General features: G+C 33.4%; 3 protein-coding genes across 4 annotated transcripts in view; 2 read left to right on the forward strand and 1 right to left on the reverse strand.

The window, feature by feature from the left end:
- The window catches only part of LOC143917831 (uridine phosphorylase 1-like), a 348,253-nt gene that overhangs the window by 300,563 nt on the left and 26,256 nt on the right, over positions 1-21,434 (forward strand). The window lies entirely within an intron of this gene.
- LOC143918432 (uncharacterized) lies at positions 1,536-10,609 on the reverse strand. Of its 2 annotated transcripts, none has more exons than XM_077440363.1 (12): positions 10,203-10,480; positions 7,230-7,361; positions 7,004-7,153; positions 6,832-6,927; positions 6,633-6,744; positions 4,735-4,842; positions 4,477-4,665; positions 4,303-4,398; positions 4,123-4,218; positions 3,925-4,045; positions 2,922-3,112; positions 1,536-2,846 (listed from the first exon to the last, which is right to left on the reverse strand). In XM_077440363.1, the coding sequence occupies exons 2-12, from the start codon at positions 7,358-7,360 to the stop codon at positions 2,673-2,675; spliced, it is 1,464 nt and encodes a 487-aa protein (XP_077296489.1). In that variant the 5' UTR covers position 7,361; positions 10,203-10,480; the 3' UTR covers positions 1,536-2,672. The 2 variants fall into 2 exon arrangements, with proteins under 2 accessions (XP_077296489.1, XP_077296488.1); XM_077440362.1 differs by lacking the exon at positions 10,203-10,480 and adding an exon at positions 10,535-10,609 and having other exon boundaries at positions 1,824-2,846.
- On the forward strand, positions 13,451-21,384 carry wwk (anoctamin 8 white walker). The gene is made up of 24 exons (XM_077439265.1): positions 13,451-13,511; positions 13,630-13,746; positions 14,551-14,680; positions 14,751-14,856; positions 14,959-15,091; positions 15,181-15,297; positions 15,376-15,482; positions 15,565-15,668; positions 15,746-15,827; positions 15,900-16,052; positions 16,131-16,266; positions 16,434-16,489; positions 16,771-16,845; positions 16,935-17,067; positions 17,142-17,320; positions 17,472-17,669; positions 17,747-17,878; positions 17,964-18,095; positions 18,683-19,015; positions 19,496-19,609; positions 19,683-19,841; positions 20,818-20,995; positions 21,077-21,231; positions 21,289-21,384. The coding sequence occupies exons 1-24, from the start codon at positions 13,451-13,453 to the stop codon at positions 21,382-21,384; spliced, it is 3,186 nt and encodes a 1,061-aa protein (XP_077295391.1).

A 21,434-nucleotide genomic window follows, 5' to 3' on the forward strand; every position in this document is an offset into this window, starting at 1 on the left:
AAACTATCTGCTTGTCTACAAGTCATTATATCACAGATGGTTACTTGCTTGATGTTCAACTAAATGACCTTCAAGCAGACAAAGGTACTCAATGTCGGCTTTATCCAGAATCTCCCGAGAAAGTTTATCAAGAATTCGCGAAGAATGTAAAGGTATATACACATATACATATACAAATACAATTAATGACTTTCAAACTCTAAACATTACGCATATATAGAAATCGTTAAAAATAATCCCTCTACAAAACATTAAGAAATTCTCTATTATATTATATAATATATATACCAACATTTTCTTGAATCCTGAATCACTCTTGTGGAAAATCTGCATTTATAGCTATCACAATGTTTTTACTGCGTCTAAAGCAGTGTGGTCTTAACTTAATCGAGAGATCTTTAAAACGATGCTCTCATCATTCGATCCCATTCATATTCCACATATAAAAAAAAACCTAATCCAACGAAAAATAACAACAGTAATACAAATGTACGCACACACACACACACACACACGTTAATATTCAGTTTAAAAAATACCATCAAACTGATTTTTACACCTTGTGCATAATTCAACGTCTCGCTAGCTATTTAATTCAAATTCAACGAACTCAACGAGGTTTAAAACGTGTATAAGTAATAAGTTGTGTGTGTGTGTATGGAATTTTTGACGAGTACCATACTCATAACATTTACCTTAAATGATGTAAGTGGTCATCAATATGGCATATCTGGTACTTCACTGTTTTGAATAATATAAAAATATCTTATGTTTTCACTAAGATTCGTTATTCTTTAAGGAATAACAAAATAAAAGTATACCCCAAAGTTCTCCTGTATTAAATTAATGTATGTGGAGAACTTATACAAATTATACATACATATAATCATAAATCAATAAACCAGCTTTAAATACACATTTAAAACATTAGCCACACACATATATATATGTAGATAAATATATATATATAATTTTTTTTTATTAAAAAAAATATAACTAAACCAACGATTTTCAAAGAATATAAAGAAACCCCAAATACAATACACCGTAAAATAATTAAAAACAGAAATAAGAATCAATTTTAAATGTCATAGTAAATCGGTGACTAAACAACATGACCAATACATATAATATACACATGTATAAGCATAATATATGTAGATATATTTATGTAATATGTATTTGAATTGAAAAATAATAAAAAAAAAGCCACAGAGAGGGGATGTATAAATCATTTTAAATATGTAGCTTAAATATGACGTTCATTCGGATGTAAAATAGAACAATCGATTTGAATTGTGTCGAAAAAATCAACAAAAAGAATGATCAATCTTAAAGCGATGTTGTACAATGTCATGTACGTTTCAAAGTCATGAAAATAATGAATCTATGTATCTAATAGAACATGCACAATTATTCAGTTCTATGCGAACAAATATGAATAATGTAAAAGGCAAATGTGCAATATCCCTATAGAATTAAATATAATATATATATATGCATATTTATTTTTCATTATCAGTTAGTAAATTTTTAATCGGTAGGAACTTGTTTGAAAACAGGAACAAAAAAAAAGGAATGAATCACAAAGGTAAAATATTGAGACATTTCTTAGATTAAACAGGAAATGCAATTGCGTATGAGCACAAGTTCAATAAATTACATACATAAAAATTATATTCACAACACAAATTGTTGTATTTAACGATGCGTATCGTTACGCTTACGACGACGATGACAAAAACATAATAAATAAAGATATTTTCAAAAACTTGTTAGGTACATATACATATGTACAATATGTATGATAAAACACATAAACTGTTGTACATATATGTATTTTGGCGATGTAAATATTTTATGTATCGTACGATGAAATGTAAATATTTTAGATGGAACACAATCGTTATCACAAAACTCACCTCAACGATTATTAAACACCGAACTCGGCTTAAAGCATCATCATTTCAAATTCACTTTTAAGCAACAAATCACTTGCTCTCAAATTCATAACTATTCACTCTGGCAATAATTTCTATCGACGAATTTTAGTGATATTTTACCATTGTTTAAGCAATGACTTTACATAATTTGTATTAAATACAATTGTACTGATCACAACAATACATTTTTATTATTACAATATATGTTGTCGATCGATAAGATCTTTGGTGCATATTTTAATTTAATATATCAAAAATAAATTTAAGAAATATGCAACGGGACACGTTGCATACATATATTTTTTTATAATTATATACTACGTTGTAAATATGTCGCATGTAAATTCGAAATATTGTGAATTTATCATCAAATAAATTAAACAGTCAGATATGGTCAACAAGCTAATAAGCAATTTCTTTAACATATTAATTATTATTGGATGAATTTTATCCATATATATTTTTGTATACGTATGTATGTAATAATGTTGTAAATAATTTATACTGAAGGCGAATTTTTAAAATGAATTAATAAACGGTTTCATATATGATATTCAATTATTCAATGCTTTACAGAAGCTATAATAGTGAACGGAAAGAATACTTACAATTTCCACCTATGTAAATTCAATATATAATCATAATATCACTACTGAAGTACAATTGGGCTACTCACCCCCCCTCCATTAAGAGAATGGATTTACTAAGTTACAAAAAAGAAACGCCATTTTATATACTATTGAAATTGGTAACTTCCTTAATTGATGGCAAGTCATGTTTCATAATTTTAATGATGTAATCTAGTATTTGACTAGCACCATCCTCAGGATCTCCCCTCAATGAAGGATGTAAATCACCCCATTTGGGGGTTCTCCAAGGAAAACTTAACGCACATTTCATTTTCTGTAAAATTAAAATAGAATTAATCCACATATAAAAAGGTAGGTAATTCGAGTCGAAAAATTGTATGAAATTTACTTGAGTGAAACCATCAGTCAGAAATGGTCCTTCAGAAGAAATATCCTCGTGCGACAGACGAGTCGGGGCAAATGGCTGCCTAGGACGATACGAATGTACAGGATGCAACAACGCCGACACATCCAAAGCTTGCAGACTGCTTCCACGAAGTCTTGCCATACCCAAAAGATCATGAGCAGAATGCCAATAGCCTGAAATATGTAGATTCGGATTTAAATAAAATAGAAAGCTTCGCAATGATCTGCCTAAAAAAATAACATATTGATGAGAAAATTTACCTAACTACATACATATACACAAAAAAAATTCGAATGTGACCAACCCATGACTTTATCTATGTATTTGAGGAATATAAGAAAGTTAAAAAAACAAAATTCGATAATCAAAAATACATACACGTTCACACATACCGGCTATTTTTTTTTTGCCAATTTTCTCTGATTTCATTGTTGAAACGGTTCCCGGAAAAAAAATTGGCTAAAAATCTCTCCTATACGATATGTCACCTATAATTTGTTATTAATTAATGTACAATAATTAATTAATAAGTTTGTGTACAAATTAATAGATTCTCATTGATTTACGAGTTTTAGTGTCTCGTAATTCAGTATCCTGGTATATATGTAAAAAAAAAAAAAAAAAAAACTTCAGTCTGATCCGTTGAGCAATTTGGGAAATAATTGAATTCAAAAACATAAAGAAAAGAGGACATCTATAAGGGGAGGTACCATTTCCGGTCAACTTAAAAATTTGAATAATATTTACATCGTATCGATTAGTATTTCAGAAACCGATGCTAAGTTTCAGTTTGATAGGACTAACGGTGTTCAAAAAATCCTCAAAATACACTGACTCACACATTTTTTCTAGATCAACGCGATCAGTGATCGATTCCCAGTTCGAATCAGTCAAAATCTCGAGTTCGAACTTTCGCATGATCACAAAACTTCATCTATTGTTACTACCCATGTACATAGATAAAGTGAATATATATATATTATACCATGCAAAATGATCTTCTTCAAAGAGGAACATTGCCAACACATCATAACAAGTGGATTGGGAGTCTGCTGTCGAGTAGCACGTCTAGAGCTACGTCTCCGACCTTGTACCACTCCCAAGGTCTGTCAATACAAAATGTTAAATCATAAATAAAATTTTATACACACATACATATTGACTAACAACAGAATTTACTTACATTTTTGAAAGTACTAGTTACAATCGAATCAACCCACACTAATTCTTTCAATGTATCGTTGTAGTGAATTAGTTTCCTCAAAATATCCATATTAATCTGACAACAACAACAATAAAAAATGACACCATACAGAAATATTCCACATTGAAACTACACATAAACATAATAAATGATACTTACAGTCTTACAAAACATAACTCTCAATACTTCTAATGGAATATTCGGACTTAAAACATGTCGGTTGAGATCATTCAAGCTCTCCGATGGTAGCCGAATCTGTCGAATAAACAATTTTATCAATATTATCCGCCGGGCATAAAATAAAACAATATATTGCACAAACAAACACCGTACACAATTGATAGTGACTAAGAATCTAATCGGTTGAGCAACCCTAAGCCTAATCCAACTGCTCGTCATGTCTTGAAATCCTTGAGTCGGCACACTTGTAATATTGAGTACGAGTTTTTTAAGGGATGGCATTCTATTCTGTATCCCGACCAAAAGCTCTTCGGATACATATCCATAGTCCAATGACAAATACTGTCGATAAATTGCATACATTAAAATATTTCGGTTTCATATCGTTCGTAATATTTGATCGAAATTTACCTGCAGCGACGTAAAGCTATGGAAAATGTTTGGATTGAAGGTGGGATTTGTCGATGACGTAGGTCTAATTTTGGCAAGTCCTAGCAATTTGATAGATCTTGGACATCTCTGAAAAGATAAACGATTGCATTAAAACATAAAAGGTATCAGCACCGCGAAATATATGATCTTATATATAAAAATTAATAAAAACTCTGAACAAAGATCGTTGTGTATGTGTGTGTGTGTGTAAATCGTTAATAAAAATTAATTTAATAAAAGAAAAATTAATGATTAGCCATGATTATATTACAAATACCGAGCGAAGCCGATTGGAATCACTAAATTTAATAAAATCACTAAATAAATTTTAGTGGACAAGTGGTTATAATATTATGCTTTCGAGCAGAGCGGTCACGGGTTCAAGTCCCACTAAAATCCCACTGCTAGCCAGACCTAGGTTTGTGACTCCAGGCCGATAGTACTGATACCAATGGTGTCGGTATTTGACCGAAAATAAGCCTTTGGAAAGAAAATAAACCGGTATTAAAAAAAGAAATACCGATAGTAGCGATTTTTTTTAAATTCATACATTTTATTTGCCGAAAACGGTATCTCCATGGCTAAAAACTACGAAAACGACCGATGTGTATGTTTTTATTTTTTTATTTATACCAGGAAGGTCTAACAGGTAGCCCCAATGCTCCTTCCTGGCCAGAGACAATGTACATTTGATATAAGTATTTTTATACAAAGTAAATACATATCAATTAACATTCACAGAGACATCTATGGTGAAATTTGTAAATTTGCAGCATTTTTTAAACAATTCAGTAAATACATATCAATTGACATCGACAGAGACATTTATGGTAAAATTTTTAAATTTGCAGCATTTTATACAATTCAGCGAAATTCGAAATTGCTCGAAACTCGAGATTTGAGAGTTGCCAATTTTTTGGAACCGTTTCAATGAAAATTATATAAATTGGCAAACTCTGATAGGAAACGATCGACCTGGAGTCATAAATCCAAGGTCTGGCAAGCAGAAACCAGTGAGATTTGAAGCCGTGACCACTCTGTTCAAAGCATTAAATGCTAACAACTAGTCTATTCTACTGGTTATATATATTTTGCGGGTGACCGTAAAAAAGTCGAAAATGTTCGTTTACCAAGCATACATATGAAAAACGGTTAGCACATTAAATAAGGCTGTATGACAAAAAGAGAGATAATTTCACCGCAAGCCACTCATATATATATATATATATATATATATATATATATATATATATATATATATATATATATATATATATATATATATATATATATATATATATATATATTGAACAAGAGGAACAGGCTTTTCCTCCCGTATTAATGTGCGCGCGCAGAATACGGGAGGAAAAACCTCTTCCTCTTGTTCCTGTTGTACCCTGCTCGCGCAAATTAAGTGAGTATGTACCGTGTACCATGCACCCTTTTTTTTATCTTTCGACTTAAGATCTTTCGATTTTCGATCTTTGCCTTCCGATATTTGCGTTTTCTGTAATTCAACATTCTGGCTCGTCACGGAGACCGATATTATATATACTTTTTTTTTTATCTTTCGACTTTTCCTATCTCTCTTACTAATCTCAAGCTATTCAGCGTCTTGAGATTCGCCAATTTGATTATAAAATGTTACTAAAATTTCTCCATAGATTTCACTGTGGATGTTTGTATGAATTCGCATTGTATAAAATGCTTACGTATATTAATTGTATTGATCAATATAAGTATAAGTGCACTCGTCGCTTTTGAGCGATCTGTAAAGGCGAGTGTTCATGTTCTACGAAATAAAATAAAATATGTCTGTTGCAATGTTTTTTATGAACATTCCACGATAAGAGAGTCATAAAAATTATCTGACTTACGATAGCTTGTAACAAAGCTGGTGTATGCACTATGATCTCACTACATCCACTTATATTGATTCCTTGCAGACATGGTAGACTACAGAATTTTAAAAGTGGTGATATCAATGTACTAAAAAAACACAAAAAAATAATATATATTTATATACACGACAATGTAATAAGTATGTCGAATTTGAATATACAAAATATAAAATACCTCTGAACGAAATCCTTGTTGTGAGTCCTTTCAAAAGTCAAATACTCAAATGTTGGCACATAGGTAATAAAATTGAGACATTTAGATTCATAAAACCTGAAACGACATAAGTAATAAAATCTACGCTCGTTCAATATTGCATATATGTAAGTGTTTCAAAAATATACGTTACTTGTTCAACACTGCAGTTGTAAATTTTGAATATTCATCTATATCACTAGCTAATAACACTTCTAATTCTTTGATATTGCGATTGTAAGTATCGGCCAAAAATAAGTTCTTTTCAAAATTTTCACTATCAACTGTCAACAGCAGATGGTCCCTGATGACAAAACCAAACCATGTATTGGGAGTAAATATAGACGCGGGCGAATTTGTCGAAAGAAATCAATACTTGCCTTTTCATTCGATGAAATTTGAATGCATATCTCCAATTCCTACAGCATGATGAGGCATTCAGGCAATCTTTGTTGGACAGACATTCATAAATTCTGCACAGTGGCAGAATGGGTAGCTCTCTCCAGGACATTCTGCGCAGTAAACGTTCGTATCGTGAGATAAATTTGTGAAACTGCTACTTTGTTTCGTGATTGGCGTATTAATTAATTGTATGGTAAACAGTTCTATTTGACCCTTAAACACGGTCAGCAGATAAAATGTTATCAACAAAACGAATTGACCCGATTTCACAAAAATGAAAGTAGCTACGGTGACGTATTTTCTTATTTCAATTGTAAAAATATCAGTTAAATGTTATATAATTGAAATACATCTATATATTGCAGTCATTGTTTCATTTTAACCGTTTGCCTGCAACCGTCTTCTATGGAAGCTTTGGGCAACAAGTCTGTAGCGCGACTGTCTTCCATAGAATTTCTGAACTTTGCACGGGATTTTGAGGTTTATATGCGCCTATTTCAACTGTTTTAAGGTTCAAAATTGGTTGAATATATTACTGAGTTGAATGCCATATATTCAATTTGCTTAAAATGAATAATATACCAGTCAAAAATTAGTTTTTTGTCGAACCATACTGAAATCTCGTTTATGTGACGTCACGTCTTCATACAATTATGAAGAATGATTATTCGACAATTAATCCAAAACTACGAGATATATTATGTATTTTATTGTTTAAAATAATACTTTATGTGTTAATTAACATATCTGGTTACTTGAGTAAATATTAAAATCTGTATTTAAGGTCAAAAACTCGATTGCCAAATTCGCGAAAAAGGTGCCGCATACAGGGCTTGTTCGCTATATTTATTGCCACGGGCAAAGGGTTAACAACTACTCTTTTTATAAGTGACTAGTGTTGAGCCCGTTGATTTCAACGGGTGGCTTCGGAAAGGAATTGATACACGAATTAAAATAAAGTTATATCATATCTGTGTGTCTGTCTATCTGAGATAATGCTCGCCGTACTATAATAGTCGTTTCAATTCGACATGCATATGTACGTCACAGTTAAAACCCTGCCAAAAATCATCATAATACATAATTTCGAAAGAGACTTAGTATGTAGCCAGCAGCATAGCTCGGTTGTAAAGCTTCTGCCTAACACCGAGAGGCGCCGGGTTCGATCCCATGAGCTGACCTCGATTGAAAAGAATTTTTCTGAGTATATCTGTAGTGCTGCTGGTCAGACCTGGATATTTGTGACTCCAGGTCGATCGTTTCCTATCCGAGTTTGCCAAATTCTCTGATTTCATTGTTCAAACGGTTCCCGATTAAATTGGCTACAAACCTTTCTACCACTATGATTAACGTACAATAAAATTTGTGTACAATTCATAGATGTCTAGTTAATTACGAGTTTTCAGTGTCTTGTAATTAATTGGCTTGTGTAATAAAAATGCTGCATTGGGGTTTACCTATAAGGCCTTCCTGGTATAAAATGTATAAAAAAATAAATAAATGTATATAAGTATTGTTGGTTGAGAACTTCTTTTCTATGACGACAATTCAATTGGTTGAATATTATATATTTTTCGATTCAAATAACAACTAGTATAGAATACAATAGCAAAAGAAAAAACTTCTATATATACTGATCGCTACTAATGTTTCCGCTTGGCAGAGAATTTACCGCCATCTATTGAAAATTTATTTAATTAATTAATTCATTTTTCTATTGGTGTTTTATATTGTTTATATGTAGGTACATAGGTAGGTAGTTTTAACCATTTTTTTTCATATTGATTGATTGACATGATTCTACCCATTACCTTGATTCTACCACCCAAACCTTACATACATAAATTAAACCATACATACATACAAAGTCGCTTTCTAAATTATATATTAAACTAGTGTTGCACCCGATGAAATATAATTGCATGGTTGTTGGCATATTAAGTTATAAAATAAAAAAAAATTAAAAGAAATATGTATGTCGTTATATTACACAGACAGCACACAGCCACACAGAAAAGCGATATAATATATATGATTATTAAAAAACGAATTTTATTCTAAAACATGTTACATATTAATTTTGTATTAAATTGTATAGTATCAGAAAATAGTGCTATTTTTATGCTGGTAGAATTTATTTATGGATTTTAAATTGACATACATAGATAAAATCTGTAAATTATGATTTTTTACTTTATCTATGTATGTTTTTTAGTCGGATAGCAAAAATTAGAATCGGAAAATTTCCTTCGGAAAATATAGCATTGAAAAATTTTAATAAAGAAAACATCTTTATCGAAATTGTTCGAAAAATCACATATAAATCAAAGATTATATTATTATGATAATTTGTACTTTGAGTTTGCTAAATACATACATATTCGTCTTAATGTAACAACATTAAAAATTATGTACTTTTTGGCATACTTTTCAATGGGAACATAAAATAAATTATTATATATATAATCAAAGTATCTACATATATACATATATGTAGATGCATACATACATATTCCTATTTCGAAATTGATTTTAAAATATTCCGAAAAAAATATATGTTGAATTGACTTTCACCAATTGACCCTAATAAAAAAAAAATCCGAAAATTTATATCATATATAGAAACATATTGATTAATAAAAAATCAAAATAGAAAAATGATTCCAAAATGAAAGTACAATGATAAGTATGGAATTCGTCCATACATAATAATTAGTACGCGAATGAGACGACACACTTTGAAAGGTGACAAGCCAGAGGAAAACGGCACTTACGAAACGGCGATATAAGAGCCAAAATCGAAGGTGGCGCAATTGGGAGAGGGGGGGGAGGGGAAGGGCACTGCAGTAGAAAACAGACGGCTGGTACGGGACGTGAGAAAGTGTTTTTAGCAAAGTGACACGTATGAATATGGGTACGAATCGGAACATGACAGCTGGGGAAATTCTTACAAAAGTACGTGCGGCTACTCGAGGTGCTCTCCCGAAAACTCCACGGCCGAGTTGCGAAAGCGAGTGTGAATGCGAATGTGAATGCGAATTTAGTCGGAGTCCGCTCGAGAGTGAGACGGGGGCGCTGAGACGGGGGCGCGGCCGACCCCACACAAGCCCCCACGCACTCCTCTCCTCTCCTCTCCTCTCCACTCTCTGCACAGCTCCACTTCCACTTCTACTTCCACTTCCACTCTCTACACTCACCTTCTACTCGCCACGCTATTCTCGCTCTTACTGCCTCTCACACAAGCGCTACTTTCTCTCGCATCTCGCCCTTTGGCGCTTGTTACCTTTTAGTTCGAGGCTGACTCCGGCTGACACCGACATTTCACTGCAGCTGGGCGAGAATGTCCGCCAGTTGTGATGACGTTTCAAACAATTTGCCACATTTTTTATTGTTTGACAAACACAAATATGCGTCTCGTTTAAAATTGTGCGCAGTTTGTGTGAAAAGTGTCCAGTTAGATTCGGATATGATTCTTACAACGCGCACATTTTTAATTGTTTCATAAATAAACTGAAATGCTCGTTTTAAGAAAATTTAAACAGTTATAATTGAAAATGTATGAAATTTAAGCGGAAAAGACTTAGAATATAATATAACTTGTTGATATTTCATAAAATACACACATATTTTGATAACGATTTTTGTTCATCAAAAATTTTATTCTATGGTGTGAAAAATAATTCTATTTAATTAAGCTTGAAGAATTTTCAAAATCTAACCACTGTTATAAGTAGAGGTAGGATAGTCAAGGGGCCACTCATTGTTCCATTGTTGTAAATCCTTTGTAAAAAAGGTTCGGCAAACCTTTAACAATGCATTTACAACATTTGAACAATACGCGGCACGCTCTGGGTCCGGGCTTTAGTTATAAGGCGCTCAGTCGATGTGTTTCGCCAAGTGGGAAATCTTAATAAAAAAATATTTTTATATTTTCCAATATTAAACTGATTTAAAACCATCACATATGTATATGTATGGTAAACGGATTATTGCGCAAATATCTGGAACTCGAATTCTCGTTAGTACAATATTTCGTGTGGGTGGCTTTCGATTGATAGAGTTTTTGGGCACCAGATGTTCTGTGATCGAGATTTTAGTGACTTGCGCGAGATCACTTTTTGCCAAATAATTACCGAACCATCACATATACACAAGACTTTTTTCTCATGTAACGTAGTGGAACAGCGTTTACATCTTAATATAATCTTTTCTAATAAAAAAACTTAACAATAAGTGAGTTCCAGCACTTTTTTTTTCAAAAAAAAGCCCCGCATTGTTCATTATATACTTATTTGGTCACATGGATTTAAAAATAGAAAAAACCTGTAAAAATAAGAAGAGTTGTGTTATGTTTTTGTTTCTTTATGGCATATTTCACTAATTCTATTACAAAAATTTAAAATAATATGTACATACCGGTCTCTGTCACGGGCCCGAATGTGAAACGCCTGAAAACGCAAATATCGGAAGGCAAAGATCGAAAATTGAAAGATCTTAAGTCGAAAGATCAAAAAAAAAAAAAAGAGTGCATGGTAAACGTTACATACTCACGTACATGACACAACAGGAACAGGATACGACACGAGCAGGATACAACAGGAACAAGAGAAACAGGCTTTTCCTCCCGTATTAATGTGCGCGCGCAGAATACGGGAGGAAAAGCCTGTTCCTCTTGTTCCTGTTTTATCCTGCTCGCACAAATTAAGTGAGTATGTACCGTATACCATGCACCCTTTTTTTATCTTTCGTCTTAAGATCTTTCGATTTTCGATATTTGCGTTTTCGGGCGTTTCAAATTCTTGCCCGTGAGATAGACCCATACATACATATATCGAAAAACAAAGCCTTAAACATACATTTAAGTATCAATGATCTATATTATTATAAAATGAGAGGGTACATTAATTACACTGAGCAACAAAAAAAAAATACCAGAGCGGAGACTAGCCAAACTTTACTAAGTTTGACCCACTGAATTCGAATATGATATTGATTTTCGTTGGTGGGTGATCGTTTACGAGATATGAGCGTTTAAAAAAATCCGCGATTTTTACAGTTTTATGGCTTTTGCGGTCTTTAACTCAAAATTTAGGACTGTTATGGCATGAGATGGCATGTAGTCCGACCGCTGTACTCTGTGAGGTGGATTATATGCCATCTCGCTTGCCCTAACATATTACGCGATACAACCATATATACAACGAAAGCATTTAAATTGCAATTACCGCTTTAGTTAGTACGTTTAGATAAAAAAAAAATATTGAGATAGAAAACCAATCCTTATAAACGTGGTGAAATAAAAAATTTGCCAAATAAATGAAAAATAGCACGGAAAAAAAATATATTTTTGACTTTTAAAATTCGCTAGACAATTAATCAGAAGTATTTTAAAGCAATGAAATATAACAATTAATAGGAAAAATATCTGACTATTGATTCCAATACTCACTTTGAGCGTAACAATCCTAAATTTTGAGTTAAAGACCGCAAAAGCCAAAAAACTGTAAAAATCGCGGATTTTTTTAAACGCTCATATCTCGTAAACGATCACCCACCAACAAAAATCAATATCATATTCGAATTCAGTGGGTCAAACTTAGTAAAGATTGACTAGTCTCCGCTCTGGTAACTCAAAAACGTGATTTTTTTTGTTGCTCAGTGTTATTAGATACATTTTTGGAGCAGAAGAAACACTTTTACCAGTGCGCTTCGTATTATAAGTTACGTTATAAAATAAAACACTTTCAACGCCAATGCTTTTTACAGAAAAATATTTTAGGTAAAATAGCATCACATTACATGTCAGCTTATACAGAATATATAAAGTAAAACCTTGAATTAACCCATTATATCGAGAGTTTTTTGTTATTTAAAGCAATGAACTTCTCTTACACAGATTTGACAAAAATAAATAACAAATTGATAACTAGGAGTGTTAATATGAAACGATTCATTTGAAAGATCACTTACTCAAAATTTCGATAAAGATTTTCCTGAAACATTTCAGGTGCATTTTCTTGTAAGCGAGTGGTAATTGAAAAGTGTCGGGTATTGTCAAGTTGGCAATTGTTGTCGGCAAACGTCAGTGGCGGCCGGGAAAATCGATGTGGTGAGGATTCGAGGAGAAGGCGAGTGTAGCGTCGGAGTCGAGTGTAGTGATCTGATCCGCGGCCGTCTCGTCTCTCCTTACAGCCTCCTGATGGAGGGCGAGGTGCGGCGGCGGCCCATTGCGCACCTCGCCAGGGACACCCTCGACAATGGTCTGTTTCTCTCTCCCCACCTACATATTTATATACATGTTCATTATGCACCACGAATAGTACGACCTTCACTCTCTTCGCACCTTCGCTCATTTCACACTTTCGCCCTTTCTTTCAGCCGGTCGCCTCTTGAGACGAAAGCTACCCATCGGAGGTCATCTGATCACCCCTCGAAGATTATGGTTGCAGTCGATTGCCACTCGACAGTGTGATGTTGTTATGACATTCCCCAAAGGTAAGATGACCACATATTTTCGTCGCAAAACGAGACGCGTTTAAAAAAAAAACCACGCAACAAACAGATCTCTCACCCTACCGGCTCGAACATGACCGACGTAGACAATATTTTTACAAGGCTTTTTATAGTTTTCATATACAACAGTATGTATTTCAAGTTTGGAATCGGTTACATGTCATGTAACCGTAGCATGGACTTTTCAATGCATGGCTCCAATCCGGGACGCCTGATTACTACCCAATAGTATACAACGAGTTGATGTACAGTTTGGGTGAGCCATTACAGATAATGATACAATTTTAGTATTTTCAAAATATCGCAGAACATTGCGCAATACTTCTAAAATTTTTCAATTAAAAGTATTAATACTCTCCATTCGTGCTGAAATGATTAAATTAATAATTTGTTTATTTTCTTAGTAATTAAATTTTGATTTGTTTATTTTGGTATTGCGCAATGATTTTCCTTTGCATAAAGTGACCAATTTAGCAAATGAGAATAATGATAGTACCATAAATTCGTTTAAGTTGCAGTATATTTAATTACATAGAAGTAAAATAAAAAGTTATTTAAAATACATTTCCTTAAAAATAAAAAAAAATTGTATACAGATTTTTAGATGTAGATTGTTGATTTCAGATTTATAATTCTTCAAGATAACTATGAATATATTTAAAATATTTCTCAATGAGTCGTATCTTAGACCCATATACTTTAAATATATGTATATCTAGAATCCTCGTGTTGATAATGAATTATTCTTAGTGAGAAAATCAATTATGAAATAAAATTGTTTTGTAGGTGCCTCTGATTCGACATTGCTATGGCTATTACGGAAACTTAGGTCGGCAACTCCACGTCTCACAGTATGTGTGCGCCATCATCCTTCAACACAAACGACGGCATTTTATTTAACTGCAAATTTTCAAGTGTAAGATCCACAGAATAGTTTTGTTGCTATTATTATATACATATTTTTTAATTTATGTGTTACTTTTCAGACTCTTACGTGCAGCGGAAGAAATTCATTTGCCGAAAGCATTGAGACCTGAGTTTGGTGGAGGTTTGAAGGAATTTACTTTAAGGGACTTGCATTGTTTTTATAAGGCGAGTTCAAATACACATATTAAAAAATAAATTTATAGCATTTTTTCATTAAAAAGTGCATAGTTGAATTTTTCAATAAAAATTACGTTCGTAATTTTTCAGAGCGATTCACCCGAAGAATTTTTAACGTCTTTGGAAAGACAAGAATTAGTTCTGCATTTACTGGAAGCCGTTCGCGCTACTACAGAAGAGTCCGCACCTACACCTTTAAAATTGAGACCTGGACAAAGTGTGGGTCAGTACAATGCAGAAATATAAATACATACATATACATTTCAAATCTTTCTTATTTTTGTATGAATCAAAATTTTTATTCAATTTTAGTGCCAGTGTGTCTTAGCGCAGGACTTATTGAGAGAGTTTTCCCGTTGCACGATACTGAAAAGTTACAAGAATTACGTGAAAAGTGGGTACGGGCTGTTTGCTCACCACAACCTTTGGGTAATATATTTTGACAAGATTTCAATTAAGCTTCAAATGCATATTTTTATTACTTATATCTCGTCTTTATTTTTTTAGAGGATATATGTGAATATTTTGGTGTGAAAGTTGCCATGTATTTTGCTTGGTTAGGACATTACACATGTGCCCTTGTGTTTCCAGCAGTATTGGGACTATTTTTCTGGGTAATTTTTAAATTTAAGAAATCATTTTTTTTGTATGTAAGTAATAACTCTTTTTTAACCTTTAAAATATTCAAAATTTTAGATTTGTTTGAGTAGTGCAAGAGATAGCTGGCGGGATATGACTTACGTCTTATTCTCTGTATTTAATGTACTTTGGGCTTGTATTTACCTTCAGTCCTGGAAGAGGTTTGTTAAATTAAATCTCTAACATGTACATATGTATACGTATTTTTATTTTGTATGACAAATACTCATTTTAATAGGTATTCAAATGAGCTTGCATATAGATGGGGTACATTAGATCAGCGAGATGATCTTCTCATTGAACCCAGACCTCTATATCAGGTATTTTATATTTGTTCATATATCTAATTATAATTTTACGGTGTTTAATATAATAATTTAATAACTTTTCAGGGTGAAATTCACTTAAGTTCGGTAACGGGACGTCCAGAGCCCGTCTATCCTTCGTGGAAAAGACGAGTCTGGCGACATGTTGTCAGTGCGCCTATAATATTTCTTTGCCTTTTGGCTGTTGCTTTTACTTCATATATGATGCTTATCGTTCAGGTAAGTTTTGGATGTGGATTTCGATTGAAAATTGACTGGTTGACATCTGGTGAATGTATTTTGTTTACATTTGTTTAGGATTGGTGGGACGAACGTGTCCGATCTCGTGCCTTTTTGTCTTGGCTTTCATGCGCCCCTCGAATCATTTTAGCATTAATGATAGCTGCAATGGATCACTGCTACTTTCGGATAGCCACTTGGCTCAATGATAAAGGTATAAATGTACACCTGTCTTACTATAACCGCATTTGTATGTTACAATCGTATTTTTCATATGATTAAAATTATAATGATCGATTTGTTACATTTTGAAAAGATAAGTTTTTCAATGTCACATATCTTATTTTAATGCATTCTGTCGTCGCTGTGGATATTCTGCAGAAAATTATCGTCTCGATACGAAATATGATAATCATCTCATAGTGAAAGTTACTTTGGTTTGTATACAATCTTATTTTGTCAAGTAATCCACGCTTTTTCATTGCAAATTTTTATATTCTTCATTTTATAATGTAATAAACAACCGCAGAATGAAACTCCAAGAATGTATCTTTCTATTAAAGATACACATAGTTATTTTCTATTGTTCATGCACTATTCTTTTTCCTGCAACAATGCTCTTCAGTTATGCTTATCTTATACTGAAAATAGCATCAGGAAGATTACTCTTATACAATAAGTATGTACATATTTACAGTTTCTTTCATTTTTATTTTAGTTTCAATTTGTGAATTCATTCCTGAGCTTGTTTTACATTGCATTTTACCTACAAGATCAAGAAAAGCTCAAGGAGGTACAAATTACATTTTATTACTGTTTTTTATATTACATATTTACTTGAAACTTAATTATATTGTTTTTTTCTTTATATATTATCAATAGCAACTTGCCGCATTATTAATAGCACGCCAAGTGATAGGTAATCTTCGCGAATCTGCATGGCCTTATCTTCTGGAACATCTCAAGCTTGCACGCCTTAGTTTTGCACTCTGGGGTGCTTTAAGTCCTAGTCAAGGTATAATAATTTTTGATTTTTCATAGATAGTTATGGTAATGTTTCATCAAATAATCGTTTTCACAAATGTACAGAAAAACCCCCCTTGAGTTTTGAAAAAGCTGATGAAACACCTTCAAAAATTGCTTCTGATCATCACGACGGAATCAACGATGGTTTGGAAAATAAAGATTTTTCTGAACATATTAAAGACCCGTCTGAAGTTAAACAACGAAATATAAGCCAAGCTGAGCTAGAATCACAATTATTCAAGGTAAATTATTTAAATGGTGTAGTTTTTCCAAGTCGACGCATTAAATAGTGTTTATATTCAGTTTTAGTTATCCTGAGTAATTTTTTTTAATAATATTAAACATGTTTCATTCATATGTTTATTGTCACATTTAATAAGTAATTGTTTTCAGTATGAAGGAACGTTTGCTGAACATCTTGAAATGGTTATGCAATTGGGATATGTTGTTTTGTTTTCGTCTGCTTTTCCACTTGCTGCTTTTTGTGCCCTCGCAAATAACTTAATCGAGGTTAGAGGAGATGCGTTTAAACTGTGTTTCGTTTCTCAAAGACCGTTCAGTCGACGAGTTAACAGTATAGGCTCGTGGCAAGTGAGTGCAAATTCCGAACAAAACTACAGAAATTGTATATGTTAATAATTTGTTGCAACGCCGTTTTGTTTTTTCAGCATGCTATGGAAATCATGGTCGGTATTGCAGTGTTGGTAAATTGTGCATTGATCGGACTTTCAGGACAAGTTCATCGAATGTTCCCCGAAACGACTCCAATCAAAACGATTCTTGTTATAGTTGCATTAGAGGTTTAATATTATACGTTTGTTTTCTTTTTTTTTTTTTTTTTTTAAATAAACGTTGATATTTACTATGTATTTATTCTAATTATAGCATGTAATGTTGGTGATGGTGATATTGGTGAGATTGCTTATACCCGATTTACCGTCTTGGCTAGCGACAGAAATGGCTAAAGTTGAATTTCAACGGAGGGAAGCTTCCAGAAATACCCATACACCATCACAGGTGTGTATTTATATATATATAATATGGGGTTGTGGCTATTTGCAGGTACTATATCTGCGAATCATTGGCTATTTGCAGGTACTAAATCTGCGACAGGCGCAAAGCCTTCTGCGAATGCTCGTGAACTTATAATCCGATTATAATTTCTTACATTTAATGTATGCTAGACATGTTTAATCAATCGTTCATTATACATGAGGCAAATAAATTTCGCACGTTATTATAATAGATTTATATCATTTAGCTAGTTCGCGGCTTGTACTTGTATGTAGGTATTATACGTTGTATATGATAATAATTTTCTAACAATTAATAATATTAACTAATTTGGATTATATTTTTTACTCTACGTCACTTTACGAGTTCGAACTAAATTTTAAGAGGTTTAAAACAAAATTTTAACAGTAAACACGCTGACAGTGACAGTTCACGCGCATGCGCAGAAGGCTTTTCGTCTGTCGCAGATATAGTACCTGCAAATAGCCAATAATTTGCAGATATAGTACCTGCAAATAGCCACAACCATAATATAATGCCTATTTAAACGCATGTTGGGTTTTATTGATTTTTTAATATAATTCTAACAGATCGACAGTGGGGGTAATTCAAGCGGGACGAGTCAAGAAGACTTAGTCGGAATAGATCATCCAATAAGGACGTCCATCTCCGACGATGTCACCATCACCCCCGAAGAAAAACTTCTCATCGGTCGCTTTTCTGTCCAACCTTCTGAGAAATTGATCGGTGATGATAAACTGTTGTCGTCCGACATCACAAATGGTATACATTCACCTGATAAGTTGTCTATTGGTGATAACGATGTTTTCGATTCGACGACGTTTGGAGAGCCTGTTTCATCACTTGCGGGGAGCAGGAGAGTTTCAGAAAGAGATAGTAAGCTACTTTTCGATGTTGAATTTGTTTTATTATGGATATATGTAAACTTTGTCAATAATGTTTTATTATTTTTGGTGGTGGTGGTCGTTCGAGACAAGGAAGCGGCAGCACCCCACCTACAAACTCTCCCCGTCGTCCTTTAATACCGGAAATTCCTCCATTTCGAGCTCGAAACACTCCATCGCCAACACACCATTGGCCACAGGTGACCTTTCGAATTAAATTCACTCACCATCATTAATTGGACATAGATGTGATCCACATGAGTTGTATTTTAATTGTTTTTATTTGTAACATATAATAGTTTGTATGAAAGTAGAATAAGTTATGTATGTAGATGGAAAAAGTATTATAATATATTCCACTGTCATATATTTACCGATCTTTTTTAAAGAAAATTCTTGGTTAATTTATTATTCATGTGGGTCGAGTCCTTTTTGCATTAATACGCTCAAATTTTATTCATGCTTTGTGAATACTAAAAACTCATCATTCATATTCAGCAATTGGGTAGCACTGTGAGTGATGCTCCCATACCAGCTCGCAGTCCGCTTGTTCCTGAAATTCCTCCATTTCGACCGCGCAAAACCCCTTCACCCACTCGTCATTGGCCTCATGTTTGTATTCGCCATATTAAATATGCATCTGAAGTTTTGTTTTGTACTGTATACAAATGTGTTTGTTGAATAGGAAGCTGAACATCCTGGAGTCCATTTGACCGTTGGCCCGGGAGGTGCTGAGTGGGTTCCCCGTCCGTTGAGAGCTGCAGTGTTGGCCGCTCGTGAGCCTTTACATCGTTCAACACATTGTATTCCACCCGTTGCGCCGGCTTTGAAGCTGGAACGCAAAGTAAATTGCAAAATATATAACTATTAGGCGTACCCGTAAGTCTTTTCCGACTTTGGATAACAATGAAAGAATTTTATTTTTTTTATACATTTTTATTTAAAAAATTTTACAAAATATATTTTCCTTCATTACTACCTACCATATTCCACAGGTTTTCGAGTTTTTCAATTCCTTTTTTATAGAATTCGTTTGGTTTTGAATCGAAATATGTAAGAACATGACTTTCGACGTCAGTTGCGTTTCGAAAGCGTTCATCTTTTAAAGAATGTTCTAAAGATCGAAACAGATGGTAGTAATCTGGTGAATATGGGGGATGTGAAAGCTCTTCCCATTTTAACTGCCTGATTTTTTCAGTCGTCATCTTCGCCTTATGGGGTCGTGCATTGTCGTGTTGCAGAATCACTAAGTTGTTTCCGACTAATTCTCTACGTTTGACTTTTAGTTTTTCATTAACTCTTTCTAATTGTTGACAATACACATCTTCTGCGATATTTCTACGATACTTAATCGAGGATCACTTTCCACCACGGCTCTCAGCACGTCTTCATCAAAATTTGAGGGTCTTTCAGCTCTAGGGGCATCTTTCAAATTTCAGTTACCCGATTTAAATTTCGAAAACCAAAATCGATATGTCCGTAATGGTAACACTTCACCGTAAGTGTCATTTATGGCTTTTGTGGCCTTGGTGGTGTTCAACCCCTCGTCGAAAAGCCACAGCATACAGTGCTGGATGTGATGTTGGTCGGTTTCGGGCTGCGACATTTTACCCTTAACATAAATAACATTTTTTTTACTCGTCAATATTATTGAACAATAGTTCTTAAAAAAAAAAACTTACGGAGATGCTATCTTCACCGTGTCTGGGCACAAACTGAGCTCAAACAGACGTCTATTGAAATCGGCAAAGACTTACGGGTACACCTAATATATCTTAAATTTCATTACTTGTATTCAAAAAATATTGTTTTTTTTATAGGAAATTGCCAGTGCTAGTAGTGGTTCAGATCCTGAATTGTTAGGAGCAAGAAGCTTGACGCCTATTAGTATAGTTCCAACAACTCAATCGACAACGACTACGACATCTGCCGAAACTTCTACAGCCACTTCTTCCAATACAACGACAACTACAGCCTCAGAAGAAGAAAAACCCAAAGGCAAGATGATTTTTTTTGTATTATAGTCTATATTTAACATACAAAACCGATTAATTATTATATTTTGCTGTAAAATTTTAGCTAAAAAATTGAGTCCTGCAACAGCAGCTTTGGTAAAGCGGGCCAGATCAGTTGCAGTATTCTCGTTGAAACTGCGTAAAGCTAGAGAAGCTGCTGCTGCAAAAAACGCACTACAAGAAGCTGCTATGAATGCAAAAGTAAGTGTAATGTTTGCTGCATCGATAGCATTTGCGATGTTCTCTAAAACTAATCGATAATACATATTATTTTAGGCATTACCGGCACCAATATACGGTGGAGAGTTAAATTTAATACCAATTGAGAAGTTAATACAAGTAGACGATGTGAGACCTCGAACTAATCAATGAAGATTTATTTATTCCTTAAAACCACTCAGCTCACACAAATTCTCTTCATG

The sequence above is a fragment of the Arctopsyche grandis genome, chromosome 10 (genome assembly GCF_051622035.1).
Source record: "Arctopsyche grandis isolate Sample6627 chromosome 10, ASM5162203v2, whole genome shotgun sequence".
In the NCBI taxonomy this organism is placed as follows: domain Eukaryota; kingdom Metazoa; phylum Arthropoda; class Insecta; order Trichoptera; family Hydropsychidae; genus Arctopsyche; species Arctopsyche grandis.